Raw genomic sequence first — 19,910 nt, 5'->3', positions numbered from 1 at the left:
CTCGAAGTGGGTCATGCCAGACGGTCGAGGCGTAGTCGACAACCGGTGTGACGCACGCTTCGTAGAGCTGTCGCATTTGCTCTGGGCGGAGCTGTCGCAGCCCCCCAAGCGCGATATTGACCTTGGTGGCTCGTTTAATGGCTTGCTGTACGTGTTCTTTCCACCGAAGCTCATGGTCGAAGACTACCCCCAAGAGTTTGGCGGTCGTAGATGGCTTGATAGCATTACCATTCATGATAAGCTGGCCCTGGCTCTGTTCTTTTCTCTTCCGGGTGATATGAATAAGTTCGGTCTTTTCCGCAGCGAAGCAGGACCCAGTTCGCCGGGCCCAGGCTTCGATCCGGGGGATGTCTTCAGACTGGATTTTGGCCAGGTTCTCTTCAGCGCTCCAGCCGACTCGCCAGCGGAAGTAGTCATCGATAAAGGCGGATGCCCCACCGTGAAAATCGACCGGCTGGTCGACTAGATCGCAGTTGAAGAATGCGAAGAGGATAGGTGACAGTGGGGAGCCTTGCGCGAGCCCGGCATTGTCTAGCGGCACCACCTCGGTTTGGTAATCGTCGAACCCAATGCTAGCCTGGCGCCCGCTCATGAAGCTCGCAATCCATGTTCGCGCTACCGAGGGGATACCCTTGCCTTGGAGGCGAATATCCAAGCTTGTCTTGTTCACCCCGTTAAAGGCTCCCTTCAGGTCAAAGGCCACCAGTGTGACGACCTTCTGTCTGTACCATGCCCGGTCGATTGCGTTAGCAAGCATCAGGAGGGCTTGCTCGGTTGTTCGTCCCGGGCGCCCTCCGAACTGAGTATCCGGTAGAAGACCGTACTGCTCCGCGAAGAAGGACAGCCGCCGGGCCATCACCGCTTCCAATAGTTTCCCGAGTGTGTTAAGTAGCGAGATCGGGCGATATGCTCCCGGTAGCGAGTAGTCTGGTTTCCCGGGCTTCCGTAGGACTACAATTCGTGCGCTTCTCCATCGCTGTGAGTGGTATCCTAGTTCAATCGACGACGTGAAAATCCGAGTGATTATGTTTCCAAGATATTTCCAGAGACGTTTCCAGATCAACGTGGGCAGACCGTCCTCGCCTGGTGCTGTTGTGCCTTTGGCAGCCTTGAGCGATCGATAGATTTCAATCTCGGAGATTGGATGCCATCGGATCTCGGCGGGGGCGTGAGCAGGCGCCTCCTCTTGCGCAGGCGCCATCGACGGGAAGAACGAGCCCCTGAACGCCTGGGCTTTCTCCGCGTTGTCAACTAGCTCCCTGTCGCCGACTTTGAGGGCCGGAAGGCAACCCCAGGAGTCTCGTGGTTTCATGTATGTCGCTGCTTTCCATAGTTTCCCTTCACCGGCTTCGTCTAGGAACTGCTTCCAATGGGATGTCTTAGCCTTCTCAATGGTCCTCGTCCATGCCCGCCGTGCCTGGCGCATGTCCTCGAACATGGCCACGGTGCGGGAGTCGGCTCGTCCGACCTCAGCGCAGCTCTCTTGCCACTTGCGTCGTAGGCGGTTCACATCTTTCTGTTGGGCTTTAAGGTCGGCAGTGAACCACCGTTTGGAGTATGGGGAAGGTCTCAGATCGGGTGTGTGCTTGTCGACTGCATTCGCGGTCGTGTTTGTAAGTCTCTCTACGACTGTGTCTAGCGCCTCGGCTGAGTCTAGCTCCCCGGGTTGCGACTTCTTACAGTCTGTAGCGAAAACAGCTTCCGCCCTGAACACTCAAAATTATTATGAGTGCCCCACTGCCAAGATATTAGCGGGTAGTCTTTAACTCCATGGCCATTTAAAACTGAATGAAAATGACAATACTAAGCCAGCACGATACACCCAGCTTACATTACAGTACCCTTCCCTACCTTCCGCATGTTTTAAAGTAGGTGTGTGACTGGGATGGACATCCGGTATGGCCAATGACAGAAAAGGCCGCTTCTTAACCACAGAACGTGAAACGACTGAAAAAGGCAATCAAATATATGAAGTACAGTAAATATGCTTTCAAGCCGATAATTAAGAATTAAGTGGCTCATGTCCGCATCATCTCAAACTTATGAGTTCATGTTCTGTTTCTAACGACCGATACCAATGGCGAGAATCGTAGCGCCGTTGCCTAAATGGCCGAGGAATTGAGGATAAAGGAAGTATGATTACGTTTGATTAGACTGTGCATTCTATAAGTCTTATAATCTTTTAAACCTCTTGAAATTGGGATCGATAGGGTGCAGATTGATCGGCTCCTCTTTCTAGCAGTATCTGCACGACCTTATCGTGTCCTCCAAAAGAAGCTGCTTGGAGCGCATTTCCGTAGGTTCCACCCTGGGCGTTGACATCGGCTCCTCTTTTTAGCAGTATCTGCACGACCTTATCGTGTCCTTCAGAAGAAGCTGCTTGGAGCGCATTTCCGTAGTGTCCACCCTGAGCGTTGACATCGGCTCCTCGCTCTAGCAGCATCTGCACGACCTTATCGTGTCCTCTAGAAGAGGCTACATAGAGCGCATTTCCGTAGGTTCCACCCTGGGCGTTGACATCGGCTCCTCCTTCTAGCAGTATCTGCACGACCTTGTTGTGTCCTCCAGAAGAAGCTACTTGGAGCGCATCTCCGTAGAATCCACCCTGGGCGTTGAAATCGGCTCCTCTTTCTAGCAGTATCTGCACGACCTTGTCGTGTCCTCTAGAAGAGGCTGCATAAAGCGCATTTCCGTAGAATCCACCCTGGGCGTTGACATCGGCTCCTCCTTCTAGCAGTATCTGCACGACCTTGTCGTGTCCTCTAGAAGAGGCTGCATAAAGCGCATTTCCGTAGAATCCACCCTGGGCGTTGACATCGGCTCCTCTTTCTAGCAGTATCTGCACGATCTTATCGTGTCCGTTCCATGAGGCCCACATCAAGGGGTTTGCTCCTGTATCGTCGGTCGTATTGACATCCTGTTTCATTGTAGCAAGTAGAAAATCAACCTCCTGGTCATGGCCGTTAAATGCTGCCAGGTTGAGCGCCTTCATTAATCGCTGGTTTGTGTATGGCATTACTGCCTTCCAAAAAATAGGAAACCACAAAGAAAACCGTTTTTCACTCATATCATATACTCGACGCAGTCGATCGTTCACTTTTCGGTCTAATGTCGAAGACATCTTCCGTACGTGATCGGCCCAATGTACTGCTGAGTATTGTAAGAGGGCTTGAATATTAGAGTCGCCTTCGTTGTCTTCCAAATCCTCCATTAAAAGGTATCGCAAACAGATGTCGGCCATCTGGTTTTCTGCATCACTCAGACCGCTCCAATATGTAAGATGGAGATTGCCCGAACTTTTCTTTTGGATCAGAAACTCTCTGGCAGTCTGATGGATGAGATAGATTTTGGAGTTGTTAGTAAAGACAAATAAGCCACATAATTGCCGAAGTTTTCTCTGTAAATGGGTTGGATCTAGCTCAGCCTCAATTGTAGTTCGGGCCTCCGAGTAGGTGGCAATGCCTAGCGCCACAGCCATCTCCCATATTGTCAGAGGACGTCGTGCCGCCACGATGATCTCCAAGATCTTTTTGACGGTATCCATTTGATCGACTGGGACTCGACAGAGGATATTTTCGTATGCTGCATTCACAGATGGCGGTATCAGCGTGATGGAACTCTCTGCAGGCCGAAGGCTGCGCTTAAAGGTGGTGCGGATATCATCAATGGCTAGATGTAGCCAGAGATAAGTACGGTGTTCCATTTCAAGCAGCTGCTGTTCGATTCGATGATGAAGCTCTAGTGACAGTGGCACTGTCTTAGCGAGTTCTCTCACCCTAATACTCACCACTAGATCAATTTCCTCATGAATTCGGTCATTTTCTTCCTCCCCCTTGATGTGTACTTGCGGGAAAGAATCAGTGGTTGCTCGAAAATTATCCTGTATATGATCGTAGGGACGACTAGTGACCAGGAATTTCAAACAGGTACCCGCCGTTAATAAAGTGGTTTGGTGATAAAAGAACTGGAGCTTCTCAATCAATCGCCCCTGATCCTTTTCACAACATTCATCCAGCGCATCGAATATACAAACTGTCTTGTGTGGAACATCAGCTGATGTGGCCGCTATGAAGATCCGCCAGAGCTCATCGGCCTCTTGTTGGAGTTTCTCTTTATTCTTCTCCCAGGACGGTATAGCATAAGGCAAGAGATAAGGACGCTGGCTGAAGAGTTGATGTAGTACCGAACACAAGGCTATATCAAGACGGTTCTGGTTGTCGTTGTCTTTGAAGAAAAAGAAGCATATGGTCACTCCTGGACTTGAAGCCCTCACTTGATCGTCGACGATCGATCTGGCCAGCACAGACTTCCCGCAGCCTGGGTCGGCTGATACCCATAGAAGATCATTGCAGCGGCTCTCCCACCAGCGATTATATTCAGGACTCTGTAGGGCCCACTCGCACGTTCCCTCCACTCTTTGCGGATTGATGTTCTTTTGCTCCTCATAATTGGTTATCTTGAACACTTGATGACAATGTTGTTGCTGATCTGTCAAAGCCCTTGTTTTCTGCTCATTGTGGTGTTGTTCTTGTTGATCGTATGCTCGGTCTAAGCGCTTGTTGGTGCCTTCGATTTCTTCTTTTAGACTCGCTTATTATACAAGTCAACCACTCGTCATTCAATACAAATCAATTCAAGATATTACTTACAACACACATCTACCACCAAATTCTCTTGTGACACATGGGTTGTAGGTATATACCCTAACAGCTCCTTAGCATATGATGCTGCTGCCAAGGCCGCATATCCTTGCCATTCCTTGTTCTTATGCGTATCGGCGTAATCACAGATACCACGGACGACAATGCAAGGGAAGTCCATCATCAAGCCAGCTGCCTCCATCTCAAAGCACAATGCCCCGGTGTTTAGCCTAAGCTGCTCGCGTGTGTATCCATCCTTGATAACAGCATTTCCAGATGCAATGATACCGTAGTGTGATTGTGGATCACTAGTCTCACGTTCACTTCGTGTTTCTTCCCATACTGCTAGGCATCCATCACAAGTGCTCGCAGTCGTAGGATGAACGTGTTCAAGTTTGAAAAGCCGGTCTTGTTGTGGTCGGTCGAAGTTCTTCCGAGTGCGTACGGTTCTAGCGATCGCCTTAAGGAGATATTCAGGATAGCGCGGATCATCCGTGAGCTCGGCGGCCCTCATCAAGTTGCTTGCTGTTAACAGGGCCTTAGGAGGGCTGTTTAAAGAGCCAGTTCGATGAAACTCTCCTTTCGTACCGACTTTGCCCATATCGTATTGAAGCACTCCGCCAGAAGTGCCTTCAGGGAAGCTAATTACAACATCACCAAGCCGAATATCATGAGCAGCCGACGGAATTCCACCACCAACACCGACCATCAGTCCAATCCGGAGGGATTTCGAAAAGGTGCGAACCATATTATTCGCAACAGTTGTGGCCGATGTAGTTCCATATTGGCCGCCTGGAAGGCAGGCGATCACGACGTGGTGGTTGCCGATTCGACCTAGGGCATAGGTATTTGAGTCGCTTGGATCTTGCGCGTCGAGAATACCAAAGCTTTCATCTAGCATTTCCTTGGCGGCGGCAGCCTCGATCGCCAGGGCACATATCCAACCGATCTGGAACCTTTCAAGTGGGGGGTGGGCCATCTCGGAGACCTGGTCTAGTCAAGATAGGAATCAAAGGTATGTAGGTGACGACCAATATTAGAAAGATGGCAAAAGAGATTTAGAGATATTGATGTATTATTTGCTATATCTCGATGAGAAGAATACCGAGATGACATGGGAAACAGAACAGACGCCATTGTCAGCCGGGCTCAGCTTCGTGCTCTAAAAACGCGGCGCAGTAGCGGGCGGCAAGAGATAAAATACCATTGGCCGGGTGGAGGTTATGTGATGTGGGGTATCACGTGGTGGAACATGGAACGTGGTCCGTCCCACGCCGTTCCTTGAGCAGCAGCAGTGGTACGGGTATGGCGCCGAGACTTGAGCCATGGCAGCACGAGCTCATTCGTGACATGATCCAAGATCGCGAGCCATTCACTAACGCACAGATCGCCGAAGCTGTTCGCTGCACCCCACGGTCCATCAGAGCCATCCGGTCGAACCTCAGGTGCTTTGGAAATGTCCGAGCCCCCGCCAATGGTATCGGTCGGCGACGAAGCATCACCCCACCCATGTTAGAAGCTCTCCGCGAACATCTCTTCGAAAAGCCAGATCTATACCAGGATGAGATGGTGGTGTTTTTGTGGGATGAATTCCGTGTGCTTGTAACAATCTACAGCATTGGCAGAGCACTAGCGTCGATTGGTTGGACTAAAAAGGCAGCACGGAGAATAGCACGGGAACAAAATGCCGACTTACGAGACTACTACCTTCATTCAATATCGTCTTTCCGATCCTATCACTTAGTGTATGTGGATGAGTCTGGCTGTGATAAGCGAGCAGGATTTAGAAGGACTGGCTGGTCTCCTTCAGGGGTGACACCTGTCCAGATTTCTCAATTCCAGCCAGCGATACCAGATATTGCCCGCGTATGCCCAAGATGGTGTCGTCCTTTCGCGGGTTTTCCGGGGATCGACGGATGCTGTTGTTTTCGAGGATTTTATACGACAGCTCCTACATCACTGCGGGAGGTGGCCGGAACCGAAATCTGTTATTGTCATGGATAATGCATCTTTCCACCGGACAGAAAGCATCAAGCAGATGTGTTCTGCTGCTGGGGTCAAATTGGTGTACCTACCGCCCTACTCCCCAGATCTTAATCCGATCGAGGAGTTCTTTGCTGAACTCAAAGGGTTCATTAAACGACGTTGGCTATCTTATGCACAGAGCCCTGATCAAGGTTTCAATACTTTCCTTGAGTGGTGTGTTGATGTTGTAGGTGCGAGAGAAAAAAAGCGCACAGGGCCATTTTCGGCATGCAGGTTGGAGTATTGAGAAGCCTTAATATTTGATTATAAATTCAGTACATCTTTGTCTCCGATAAGCACACCAAGTACTATAGTACAAAAACATGATGATGCTTTATATGAATTCAGCAATAGATCCACTTTCCATGTTGTTATGCTCCGCTAGGGTTTCTATAAGAACACTACTTAGGTAAGAGCCGGTATGTGTATATGTGTACCATGAAGCGGCTTAAACCCAAGAAGTACCTCACGATAAACCCAATCACTGTCGATAAAATAGCCAGTGATAGCCATAAATGCCTGCGAGAATGGAGATGTTTAGCAATCAAGCGCAATGGATACCTTTGAGCTAGAAGGTAGCGTACGAAGAATACGCTGTTGCCGGTCTTTAACTAGATTGCTCAATCGGCGACGGATGGTATCGGCCGACGGGATCACTAGAGGGGCTGGGGCGGAACGAGCTTTATGGATGATGCGTTTGAATGATGGATGCTCGATCAGATGGAATGGTAGCCGGTTGAGAGTAAGAAATTGTAGGATATCCTCTTCCCAATCTTGTTGTAAGAAGGGTATGCTTGCTGAAATTTCTCCCTTTAGTAAAGTAATAATAAATTAGCATGGTTATATGGTTTTGTGATAATAACATATACCTCTTTTTGTAGAAATTTTGTAATCTCTGCTTTCTTCCCCTTCTCCGACCGTAAACATCCAGCCGTTTTTCGATGTTTCTGGATTGTTGATGTGCCATGGTACTGCGCTTTGCCTGTACTATTCGGGCTCAGGGAATAAGGATGCTCTAGGATCTTTCCACAGCGCTTACACATAGCCTTTGGTGCGCCATCCACACCCTGAGCTACCTGATGGTAGCTATTCCAGATCTCTGTATGGCGGTTCGAATCCCATTTGATCTTACTTTTCCTCCCATAGTCAGTCTCTAACCACCAGTCCACGAAATCGTTATGTGACATCGTATCGTAGAGAATAAACCCTTTCCTACGGTCGGGTCCAACGCGTGGTAAGGAAGGGGGGATTGGGAGTGGGTCATCTGGTCTTCGGAAGCTAGAATCGATTGTGTGTTGACTTGCAGATGGAGTGACTTGTCCAGTTGAAATATATGAAAGATCATCAATATCCCCACCATAGAGCGACGATGCAAAGTCGGAAAGTTTGCTTTGAGACATAATATGAGAATGACATATAACCTATAAGAAGGGCTGTAAGGGGAGAAATCTTTTAACATACGAAGGTAGAAAGGCACTAAAATCGTAGGAGTATTTAGGAATATTAATAGATCAAACGGAGTAAATCATCCTACTCTCGTTTATTGTCACTGGGTCTGGGTTGGGTTCTGGGTCGTGCGGAAGACTAGCGTCGGGCATAACCGCATTCGGGTCATCTGATGATTGGCCTTAAGGGCTTACCGATCACTCCAGACCATAGACTATGTTAGCAGGGACAAAGTGAGGAAGAGCTCAGGGTTTCTTAAACTGGAGGTACCACCGAGAGCCAACCAACCGACAAGGCACGTGACCAAGTATATCACAGGACAAGACTTATCCCAGGATGAGACTAGTCGCAGGGCAGTCGCAGGACAGACACTTTGTGTTTTAATGCAATGACTCATCGAGTGTAACGAAGCCAATACCGTCACATTTCTGCCATTATTACAGAGCGGTGCTCCAAAAGGGATTAGCGTCCACCGGGTATATTTTCTGGCAATCAAGGCGAAAGATTGCCGAGGTATAACTGATTTCGAAGACTACTGTAAAAAATACACAACATATGAAGATAGATGCACCGATAGGGCGCACGTTTATGTATAAGTTACTGTACTAGGTGAACCGCTTTTGCTCTCACATCAGCGCTTTCTGAGCCGCCTGGTTGATGTTGGATGGATTGGTACTGCGGGGAACACCTTTACTGATTACGTATTGTATGTACTTCCTCCAGTCAACTCTCACGGACGAAGCTACGCTTATCACTTTTTTTTAAACTCCCGGGCCCCTGATTGGGTTACAAACCATGCAAATATCGTAACTATGTCCATAATTCAGCTGATTTAGTCGGTTTAAACGGCGCAAAATGGTTGTTTCTGGGGGTTTTTGGGCCCCAGTAGTTGGGTCCGGGTTGGGCCTGGGTCGTGCGGAAGTCTACTACAGTGGTAAGCGGATTTTACCATTGGCCAAAGTACCCGCACCACCGGAGTATAAACTAAATGAGCAGTGACCCCTGTCAGTTTGGTGGTTGCCTTGACCAGTTTACTCCAGCAGCAGGGCCCCCCCTCACCCCCCTGGATAGACCTCGGGATACTGTTTTTTTTTGGGTACCCTGTGGGTACCCGCGAACCCGCCAAGAACCCATGAGCCTGTATAGTACGGAATAACAGTCGTAATACAGACTATAGCGCATTTAAATAATGTAATGTGGTATATATTACCTGTATTCAAATCTCTTGGCGGGTTTTTGGTCAACGGCCGAAACCCAACCCGCGATTTTGGCGAGGTCTACCCTGGCTGTTCAGTGCTCGGACTTAAACGGGGATACCCGCAACAGCAGGAGCCCCCGGCCAGTTAGGGCGGTTGACTTGACCAGCGCCTACAGCAGCAGGGACCCTCTGTCCGTTCGGTTGTTGATTTTGACCAGGATACTTACAGCAGCAGGGGCCCCCTGTCCGTTCGGTGGTTGGATTTAACTAAGTTACGTACAGCAGCAGGGTCCCCCGGTCAGTTCGGTGGTAGGATTTAACCAGGATACCCGCAACAGCAGTGACCCCGGTCAGTTCGGTGGTTGGATTTAACTAAGTTACCTACAGCAGCAGGGACCCCCGGTAAGTTCGGTTGTTGGTTTTGACCAGGATACTTACAGCAGCAGGGGCCCCCTGTCCGTTCGGTGGTTGGATTTAACCAGGATACCCGCAACAGCAGGCCCCCCTGCCCGCTCGGTGGTTGGATTTAACTAAGTTACGTACAGCAGCAGGGTCCCCCGGTCAGTTCGGTGGTAGGATTTAACCAGGATACCCGCAACAGCAGTGACCCCGGTCAGCTTGGCAGATCCAGTGACAACATGTCAAGATAGATCCGGGTCTTCAGTCCGTTCTGTAGTCTGGTTCAGGGGGTAGAAGCTGACATTTTGTTGAACCTAAAGGAGCCAGTTGAATGTGCCCCGTTGGCGCTGTTGGTGTGATCAACATATCCGTTGGATATGCACTAGCTAATTAGCCAACGTCAGTTCAAGGCTACGAACGGAATCACGTCGAACGGAGTCTCCGTGTTAGTTGTGTGATTGGGCTTGACCAGGTTGCCTCCAGCAGCAGGGCCCTCTGTCAGTTTGGTGGTTGGACCTTGCCGGGGCTACCTGCAGCGGTATGGATGTCAAGTCAAAACTGATGGCGAAAATGACGCTGGGGCCTTGCAATGCCCGACATGTCTGAAGCTGGACACCAAGGGCAGCTTTTTCTGTACACAAGGTTGCTTCAAGAGGAATTGTTAGGTTACAGGCTATCGCTATGTAGAGTAGCGCCTGGTTTCGCCTTCTATGTCGGACAGTACAGATGAGCTTTTCAGCCCCTAATCATATGCAGTGCTAAGCCTTATATGGTTAATCTAATATCATGGATCCGTCATAAGACTGAATGGTACAGTAGCGACCGGTATCGCCTTCCATGCCGGGAACAGAAAGATCAGCTTTCAAACCCTAATCACATGATACGCTAGTCCAGATCTGAATAGCGCGTAAATTATTCGTCTTGTAGCTAACGAGGTAATAATAGTACTATACCATTGCCTTGGTGATATTTATTTTGATCCGTGAACTCAAATACGGCGACTAGCTCTCGGCTCGGAAATGAAATTCTTCCGACCCAAAAGGAAAATTCGCAGTCTCTCCAATATTAACATCTAGCTGAAGGGCGCGTAATCGACCAGATACTGTTCTCAATCTCTTTTATACCACGGCTTTAGAACCGTAAGTCTCCAAATTATATCTAACTACTAGGCATATGCCCTTCACATCTGTTTCCTCCTCTCCATGATAGACCTGACAGAGGATTGGTAGCGCTCTCCACAGTACCGGACAACCTTGCCAGCATTAATTAGCGGTCAGATATTGGCCACTTTTACAGATTCAGTCTTCAAGACGCTGGGCGCTAACGCATGCTGGGCGCGGGAGGACACGTCATCACGCTAATGTGCATCTTTTGGCCACAAGCTTGTATAAACTGCCTTCCACACAATCTGTTCTTACAAAAACCCTTTTGAAAGACATTTCGCGAGGTCTGGACTAGATGTCATACAGAGAGTGGTACGAAAATTTGCTGGGCAAGTTTGGGTCGTTGAATGAATACATCGACGACATACGCGCCAGACGCGTTGGTCGGGATGCTATTCTTGTGCAGGTCGGCCTCGAGAGGGAGGAAGATCTCAAAATGAAAGCGGTATTAAAGTGGATATCTGCCCGGATGGGTATTATTGGGCGAAGCAGGGTGCTGGAGCTCAAATCTGCGTTGTTTACGGGGATACTACCCATTGCCCGGGCTGTTGACATTAAACATCGCAGAATATGTCTTGCGTGCGACGAGAATGGGCTTCCGGTCTTGGCTTGCGAGAGGAATAATTGCAGCGTGCAGGATGCCAAACTCATTGAGCGGCTTGTGTCGTTTGAGTCTAGACCGTTACAGAAAGGACAAGCCGTTCTTGAGACGCCCGATTTAGATCGTCTTCTTGGGGAAATGTTGACGATGGACCGGAAGGAGTTTTTTTTGGTGTTATCTCCATGGATTGATGCACTTGGCGCCTGTCGAACATGCCGTTTTTGCAATGTGCAAGTATCATGGTCCTTGCTCTCCGACTTACGACGAGTGGCCTTAAGAATACGGTGTGTACAACCACAACTACTTCGCGATGAACGGAATTACTCAGTTGAGGGTACTGATATAATTACAACTTTTAGAGGGAATGACTGTTATGAAGTTTTCTGATATGAGACCGAGCAGCTTCTAGCACTTCATAAATATAGACGCTAGGAGCGGGAGTGGCTCTCCCAGGAACGAACTACGGTACATGCTTACCACACGGTGCATTGAAAATTTCTGAAAGCTTTTATAACACATCTTGATCCCTACTTTTTTATACCGTTCAACCCTTCAAACGAACTTATTATTACGATTTCCCCTCGGTAAGATCTTCATAGTAGCTTGAGCAAGACGAGAATATACTGAAATTCCAAAACCCACAGCTCAATTCGCATAATCTGTCAAGATGTCTCAGGGTCAAAAAGGAATCTCATTGCTATTTTACCACGCAGGCTACTATGAGATAGCATGCAGCATAATGGGACAGTTGACGGCTTCCGATGTTGGCGCCCTCTTAGCTTCACTTCGGATTACACCATCCCAGCATACAGTGGAGACGTTCCTACAGCCACTACGAGACTTTGACCATACCATGCGACTGTTTGAGCCTTGGTTCCAGGACAACTGCCAGGTCCTGATGATCGGCCCGGACACCATTCGATTGAGCGACCGAATCTTCAATGCAGATGAGTACTACAAAGGGAAGCGCCCAAGTCAAACTCAGCTGGAGGTGTGGATTTTTGCGATCCCCGCCAACTTTGAGAAGAGTGCTAAGGAAGTCCAATGCCTCAGGCACTGTTCTCATGCCTCCTCGTTATTCTCTATGCAGGAGCGCGCAGAAGCACGGATTGCTGGACAAGAGCTTCTCGAATATAATCTTATCAGGCAGATCAGTTATACAGATCCCGAACCAAGCAAAGTATCTGGAGAATACCTAGATGTCAAAGTTTTCGATCTTTTTAGCATGACCACACATCGGTATCTACACACAACACATCTAATTGGGCTTGAATTTGCGGGAATGGAATTTGGCATCGAGTGGAACATCAAGGATCCAATGTCGAAGGATCACTGTTGGAAGGCAAGTCACGGAATTCCTTACATTGAGGCTGCTAGCCCTCGCGACACCAAGGTAGCCGTGAAAGACCGTTGGCGTCATCAAAAACCCCAAAGCCTGGTATTTTACCCCGTGTACCCGGATTGGGATCCACAGTCAACGGTTTCTATCCCTATCAGCTCGTCCTGAACTCTTGCGCTTTGTCGCAACCCACATGGCCTCGTTATCCTATCGAGAGAAATTTTAGTGGAGAATCGCTAGCGGGTCGAGCCATACAACTTGGGGATTCCACCGTTCTTATCATATCTATTGTTTCCTTAGTTGATTGTATGGGTATGGATTTTCGTGTAAGATAGCGCATTACCCGTCACGCGACAGTTTAAGAGAAACCTGATGGATCTGTAATTAGTAAAGAGTGATTCACAGCCTAGCCAAATACATTGTACATTACTTGGACTTTTCTTCGTTTGGTATTATACCATTCGGCATTGTGACAGATCCTCAAATACAAGGTTAAGCTTATACGGCCTAGCACCTGAAGTGATTAGGGTTTGAAAAAGCTCCTCTATGCTGTCTGACATGGAAGGCGAAAGCGGCCGCTACTGTATAATACAAAACGGAGAAAAGACTACCTAATGTAAAACAACTGTTGTGCCATTTGGAGAGGCTAGAAACCATGCCCATACGAGTATGAGCATATGCATAACAGCCACGGAGGGCAATATGACTCGACCCCAAAGCCCATACTGCCGTAGGTCTGATAAAGAACATAGTTGCATGATTGATAGCCATCTATAACCTATGTCTATGGACTACCATCCACGTTGGTCCCGGGTCAAATGGCGTACGTCCAATGACAGAGGTACGTAGACTGATGTTCCTTGATTGGGGGGAAACGTCTAGAGACTACAGATCTAGGAACTTAGACTTGAATAGGGCGGGAGGATAGATATAGCATGTTAAAGCGGTGACGAGACAGGGATTTTGACTCTCTATGCAATTTAATCACATGATTGGATATCGCCCCGTCCCTGAGGCGCAGTGAACACTAAGAATCGGAGGCTCCTCGGAACGAAAAGTTATCTATCCAGAGGATACGTTTCTCAAACTGGTATTATTACTGTTAGGTATGGAACGTGTTAATTTCCAGTATCAGTGATTAGGGTTTGAAAAAGCATCTTTATATTTCCACATGGAAGGCGGTGTCGGGTGCTACTGTAACGTAAACCTGATGATGATCAGTGGCTGCAGTATTAATGTGAATACGATTATAATTAAATAACGTGATTCATTTAAATGCCCGTACACAAAATATTATGAGAAAGTTTGACCCTCGAGTGATATAGCCTGTCAGTTTATCCTTTATACTAGTGAAAGGAGTCAGGTTTACCCCTAACCTATAAGTCGTGCGTTGAGGATAACCAAACAATACCACCAAAACAAGCGCTCTAACATTAGCTTGACAGTAGCTGTCGAAAGTGATGGGATAAAAGGCCCCTTTAACAGTTGTATACACTTTATATCAGGGGTTTTTTGGTAATTGAGATCAGGGTTAGAGCTAGGCAGGGAATGCCCAAAGTGGCAAAGTGTATTGACGTGGGATTGCAACCAGCAAACCGGGGGTAAATTATCACCCCTGTCAAAAAGAATGGTGGCCCGACAAACCTATGGTAATTTATATTTGGGTAGAAGTTGTCGATGGTTCCTTACCTTTTGTTTACTATATCTAAATTTTTATTTACATCAAAGAGCGAAGATCCGGGGTCGGGACTTAGAGCTGCGGGCAGTTGATGCCATGATGTGATAGATAGGTTTCGTAGCTTCGGCGCCACGAGTGGGGTAATGTATCCGGGAAATGTTATGACCCAGTTCGTTCAACATTTAATGAACAGTAGATCTAGTGTCACTCAACCCTCCAATAAGGGCACCGTGGGCATATTTCATAGGAATTGGCTTGCAAGCATGTGAGTACCAGTTACAAAGCATAAACTGCAGACTTAAAACAACAGATCGACAGAAAGAGCAATTTCCAGAAGTGTTCTAAAGCAAAACTTTTTCTTCGTTATTTTTGGCTAGAATACTAGCTATTGAGCATTTCAATGCTGCTCCATTTCCCTCTGGAGATCCTTTATATAATACTTGATCAGGTAAGAAACCCCTCACGTTTCTTCAAACTCGCATATTTATAGACTAGTTGTCAGATATTAGAGACCTCTGGGCTATTTTCAACACCTCAGGGAGCCTTCAACAATGCATTGCCCAGCAACTTTTTCGCCAATTCTCACTTCACCCTGAAACAATCTCCATATGGCGCTTAAACGGCAAATTACTTCCAGTTAGTAGGGTATCACAAGTCTTGTCAACTTGGTCTCTACACATACAAGAATTCTCGGTTAGCTATAATGACGGCCATATTCATCTAAGCAAGATCGATGCTGGGTAGGTTGATTCAACTTTCTTAGCACTCTGGGCACGCGCGTTAATTCAAAAAAGCAGGTCTCATGATAAATACTATACTGAGTCGATACCGTATGCAAGTCCACTAGCCTGCGGTCACAGCGACCTAGCTGCGAGTATCCAAGGCAATGACTCGCCATTCTCCTTACTAGAAGAGGTTGAATTTGGCGATGTACCAGAGAATTTGTCATTACCCGAGCTACCGTCTCTTCGCTGTCTTTCTTTCAACTATGATGGAATACCTGGTCGCTTTCCTAACCATGTCATTTCCGTCGATCTGGCAAATTTTCGAAATCTTTCTTCGATCGCTTTTAAATGGCTCGAATATGACAATATTGTGTTCACTGGGATGTCACAATCGCTGACAGAACTTTCGTTGGAACATTCAATCTTTGAGAAGAATCTTTCTGCTTTTTTCTTCTCCATAAGTCCCAATATTGAGAAAGTGAGTATTAAGAAATCCATATTAATACCACGGGCTTCAGATGACCAACAACTCTATTTACCCCGACTGAAACACCTCGAGTTGAGCGACTCCATAAGGTTTCTCTCCTTTCTTTTTTACACGGAAGTTCCGACGAGTCTCGAAGAAGCTCACATCCTCTTGGGATGCCAAGACAATTGTGAATTAGGGAGAGCTTTCTCCGACTTGCTTTTGCTTTTTCCCCTGCAAGCCACCTTGCAAGGAACGTGTGAGAGTCATCCAATGTGTGTTATCCACGAGATTGTGAAGTTCTTGATTACATTGGAAAAAACTGCATTATGACATGTTCATCATTTAAATTTCATGATTCAAAGCCTGGTTCGGCCACAGTCTCCCCCGGCTTTGAAATTGACGGAAGAAGCTTTAAGCACGACCGCTTACAGTGAAGTGCTTTGTATCTCGATTTGCATCTTTGATGGAAGGTGTGGGGATAAGTTTGGGTGTTTGGTATCTCAGAAGGTTATAGTCTGAATCAGCTGCAACAAACAGTCAGGTTCCACTCAGGCAGGGTTGAAAATAATTTCGCTTGATTGAGATCGCCCCCTAGACCACAGAGTGGCGACCTTGCAGCAAAGTTATTGTATCATAGTTGTATGATTGTGTGAGCGGCTCCAACTCAGTAATATCAGGATGACAGAACAATACCATTAAAACATATGCTCTTCACGAAAGTCATGGGGCGTTCATCATGATGATGACTCAGCATCTGTCCACGATGAAAGTTCTGCCGAAATTATAGAGCGGTGAACTGAAATAGATTAGCTCATTTCGAATTTATTTCCAGCAATTAAGTCCCAAAAGCGTGATGGTATAACTGATTTCGAAAACTGTACAGTACAGTACTTCCGAAAATTGGTCTCACCACCTACACTCTTTCTTTATTTCTCCACCCCTAATGCCAAGAGGCGATAGTCCATATTATAGGTAGCCATAGACCTCGCATCCGCCCGCGAGCCGCCCTCTGAGGGCCGCCTGCGGACCCGCAATTTTGAGGGCGGAGGGCATCGCCCGCCCGCGGGTCGGGCTGGTCTTTTGCCCGCCCTCACTATACGGCCCTCCAAACATTTTGAGGGCCGACAAACAAGACAAACATAGACAGTCCCATGATTGCATAAAATATACTGTTTTGATCTGTATTTTTGAGTATTTGAATTACAATTTGATTATGAATTCATACCTGTGACCGCGTTGAATCTGGGAGCGTATTGAATGGTTAATCTTAGATTCAATTGAGTTCTAACTACAGCGTCTATCATACATATAAATCGTACAGACTAAGCAACTTCATATCCATCAAGAAGCCTTGAGCGCTTCCGAACCCTGCCTGAATGCCGGTTCTGTGTATCAGGGAGGCCGGGCTCACTATTATCTTCGTGCTCTCCTTCCTCTTTCTCCGACAGCCCGCGCTGTCGGCGTTTAGGCTGGGGCCCATTGACCAAGGGTTGATATGGAAGGAGCTCTGAGGGTTCCATTCGAGTAGGATCAAGGACTGGTTTAATCTCATCTTCATCTGCTCTATCAGATTCACACTCATCATAATCACTGATAGGTTTAAGCTGGTGAGCGTCTGTACTTTTTGCCTCCTGATTAGCCTGTATCTCTTCATGTGAGAGATACTCATTAATCAACGTCCGTTGACTATCTTCAATCTCAAATCGTGATGTACACATAAACATCATAAGATCTTGAATTGTTGATAGGTTTAGTGAACCTCGACGGTAGTGATAGACATCCCGGGCAGAGTTAAACAGGCGTTCTACACCTACGCCAGTAGCAGGTATAGAAAGCACATCGCCGGCAAGGTTTGCAAGCGCTAGAAATTGGCGCTGGTGATCCTTCCAAAACACAGCGGTCGGAGTTCTCACGGTGCCTAGATTACAGGTTAGTGTAGGCCAGATGATAGAGTAAGTATAGACTTACCACTCTCCAGGTATTCCTTTAGCTCATCATATTGACCCGATAATAAGGGCTGGGACGTCTCCTGCTGACATTCCATTTCAAGCTCTGAGATTGCGACCATCGGTGATTAGGTTTTTGAAGCTGATTGCGTATCTAAATGACTTCGCTTGTAGGATTCAAAGTACTTCTCGAGACTTGTTCGGTAGATCGTACGCCAGTCATGCACTGGATCTTCCCAGTCCTTTCCTTTAAAAAACTGAAGCTTATGTTGCGGTGAGAGAATGGTGCCAATCGCATAAAGATTATTATTGATCTCATCGGTCTGGTTGTAATAATGCGAAAGCTTTTTCTCTACGGCCTCAAGAGAGCTAAGCATAAGCTGCTTCCAAGCAACCTTCTTCCGTTTCAACGCACTTTTTGACTTTTCAAGATGGGCGAAGAGCTTATTGTAGATACTGAATATTAAATGAATACTCACATCCTTGGTCTTCGAAAGAAGAGTTGTGAATTTGAAAAAGGGCTGAGTGATCCAAAGAAGGTACAGTAGCGTCCGGTATCGCCTTCCATGTCGGGAACAGAGAGATCATCTTTCAAACCCTAATCACATGACACGCTAACCCATATGTAGATAGCGCGTAAATAAGACGTTTTGTACCTAACCAGGTAATAAAAACCAGGAGTTTAAAATACCAGTATGGAAGATACAAGAATCTAGAATTAGAGGCCTGGACTGGAAGATTCGATGCAAACTCAGCAAACCTCGAGGTCTTTGAGCAGGCAATCTGTCAACAATTCCCCTCTACATCCCGCAGCTGCATTACTGCAGAGCGCCCGATACTGTTTGTGACTTAGTCCGGGTTCAATTTGATAGGCAAGGCTTGACAGTAAGCTTATTCAAGTCTTCGCCACTGCGTATCATCAAGACATGGCTTTGGATTTCATTGGACATCAGAGGTTACTGGCTAACCTCCTTCAGTTCTATTTGCTTAGGTGTCCCCCCACTTGAAGATCTTCACGATGGCCAATAGCCTTTGTAGCGACGATGCCTATCAAACCCGGACAGGCGACCCATGGGACGAAAATTCACAATATGCCCCCACCCCTGGTTACTTTGGTCGTTCGCCTACCGTATTTTCTTCTAGTCCTGCCCCGGGTTGTCCCACAGATCAGGTGCAGTCGGATCAGCTCGACTTTCTCCCATTAGTCGAATGGGATGAAGATGCCGAATATGACGAGCACCCTCCAAGATATATGTGCTACACGATTGCATGGAAGCTTATGTTCAACCGTAAGAAGGTAGGCAGTGTGACCGAAAAGGATTTGGTTGTAGCTCCCTCGGATTACTGGGTGAATACTTTGAAACAAGCCGTTGAAGAAATGCTGCAGATGAAGAAGAAAAGTGGCCAGCGAGTTCGCTCTGAAGGCACGGCTGTTACTGTCAAGGCGGACTCCCGGTGCCAGAAGAACCTCGACCGATTTTTCCCTTCTACTATTGACTGGAAACCGGTGGAGAAGCAGCTACGTAAATGGAGCAATTTGGTTCGTATGGGCAAAATGCTCACAATCGAATTTGTCTTTAATTACAGAGGCGATGACGACGGTAACTCCGTGCCTGTATCAAGGACAGTTGAAAAGAGAGGCCGTGTGTCAGCAACTAGCAGAATGTTGGCAGAGCGTGAGAGGCTGATTCATAATGAAGAAGAGAACACCGGCCGACCCGCAACTTGGGATCTTGTTTATGGCCTTATGAGGTGTGATGTCCGTTCATGCCCGCTCAAGTCTGATTGGTGCTGGGAGGACCCCAAGGATAAGAAACACTATAAAATGCGGGCCCCACATCTAGAACGTCTGATTGATTATGTTGACGGTGGTGGCAACCTAGACAGTCACGATGATGTTCCTAGTAATATCCGTCGAGATCTGGTCCTGGAAAGTCAGACAGGAAAGAAATCGAAAAAGACTGAGATGTTGACAACCGGGCCATCATATCCTCCAACCATCATTAATGTTCTGCCAGCACAAAACGGGGTCACCCCCGCAGTTCCTTCATCTCTACGAAGGCTTCCATCTGATGAGCATGTCGTTATTCTTGGGCCTCGCGAAGCTGCCGTGAGAGAATACTGCAAATGGTTGGAATCACGCGCCACCGACGAGGCGTACAAAGCTGATTTCCGGAAAATATGCCAAGTGACGTTGGAAAACCACCTAGATCTTGAACTGATTCTTGAGGACCCAGACTCTGGCTTCTTTGTTCAACGTGGGATCCAGATTGGAACAGCC

At 47.4% G+C, this 19,910-nt stretch overlaps 3 protein-coding genes across 3 annotated transcripts; 2 read left to right on the top strand and 1 right to left on the bottom strand.

The window, feature by feature from the left end:
* Window positions 1-2,182: 2,182 nt before the first annotated feature.
* Window positions 2,183-2,787, bottom strand: N7471_013426 (ankyrin repeat domain-containing protein; the record flags this gene model as incomplete). The annotated part of the gene is made up of 2 exons (XM_057286145.1): window positions 2,183-2,663; window positions 2,750-2,787. The coding sequence occupies 2 exons, from the start codon at window positions 2,785-2,787 to the stop codon at window positions 2,183-2,185; spliced, it is 519 nt and encodes a 172-aa protein (XP_057129470.1).
* A 9,352-nt stretch (window positions 2,788-12,139) lies between these two features.
* N7471_013425 (uncharacterized protein) lies at window positions 12,140-12,979 on the top strand (the record flags this gene model as incomplete). The annotated part of the gene is made up of 1 exon (XM_057286144.1): window positions 12,140-12,979. The coding sequence occupies one exon, from the start codon at window positions 12,140-12,142 to the stop codon at window positions 12,977-12,979; it is 840 nt and encodes a 279-aa protein (XP_057129469.1).
* Window positions 12,980-18,647: 5,668 nt separating this feature from the next.
* On the top strand, window positions 18,648-19,051 carry N7471_013424 (uncharacterized protein; the record flags this gene model as incomplete). Its single annotated transcript, XM_057286143.1, has 2 exons — window positions 18,648-18,918; window positions 19,017-19,051. The coding sequence occupies 2 exons, from the start codon at window positions 18,648-18,650 to the stop codon at window positions 19,049-19,051; spliced, it is 306 nt and encodes a 101-aa protein (XP_057129468.1).
* Between the last annotated feature and the right edge of the window lie 859 nt (window positions 19,052-19,910).

The sequence above is a fragment of the Penicillium samsonianum genome (assembly GCF_028829775.1).
Source record: "Penicillium samsonianum strain IBT 33392 chromosome Unknown utg000009l_segment0_segment0, whole genome shotgun sequence".
NCBI lineage: Eukaryota > Fungi > Ascomycota > Eurotiomycetes > Eurotiales > Aspergillaceae > Penicillium > Penicillium samsonianum.
The sequence above is the reverse complement of the archived record's forward strand: the minus strand, read 5'-3'. Positions and strand labels throughout refer to the sequence as shown.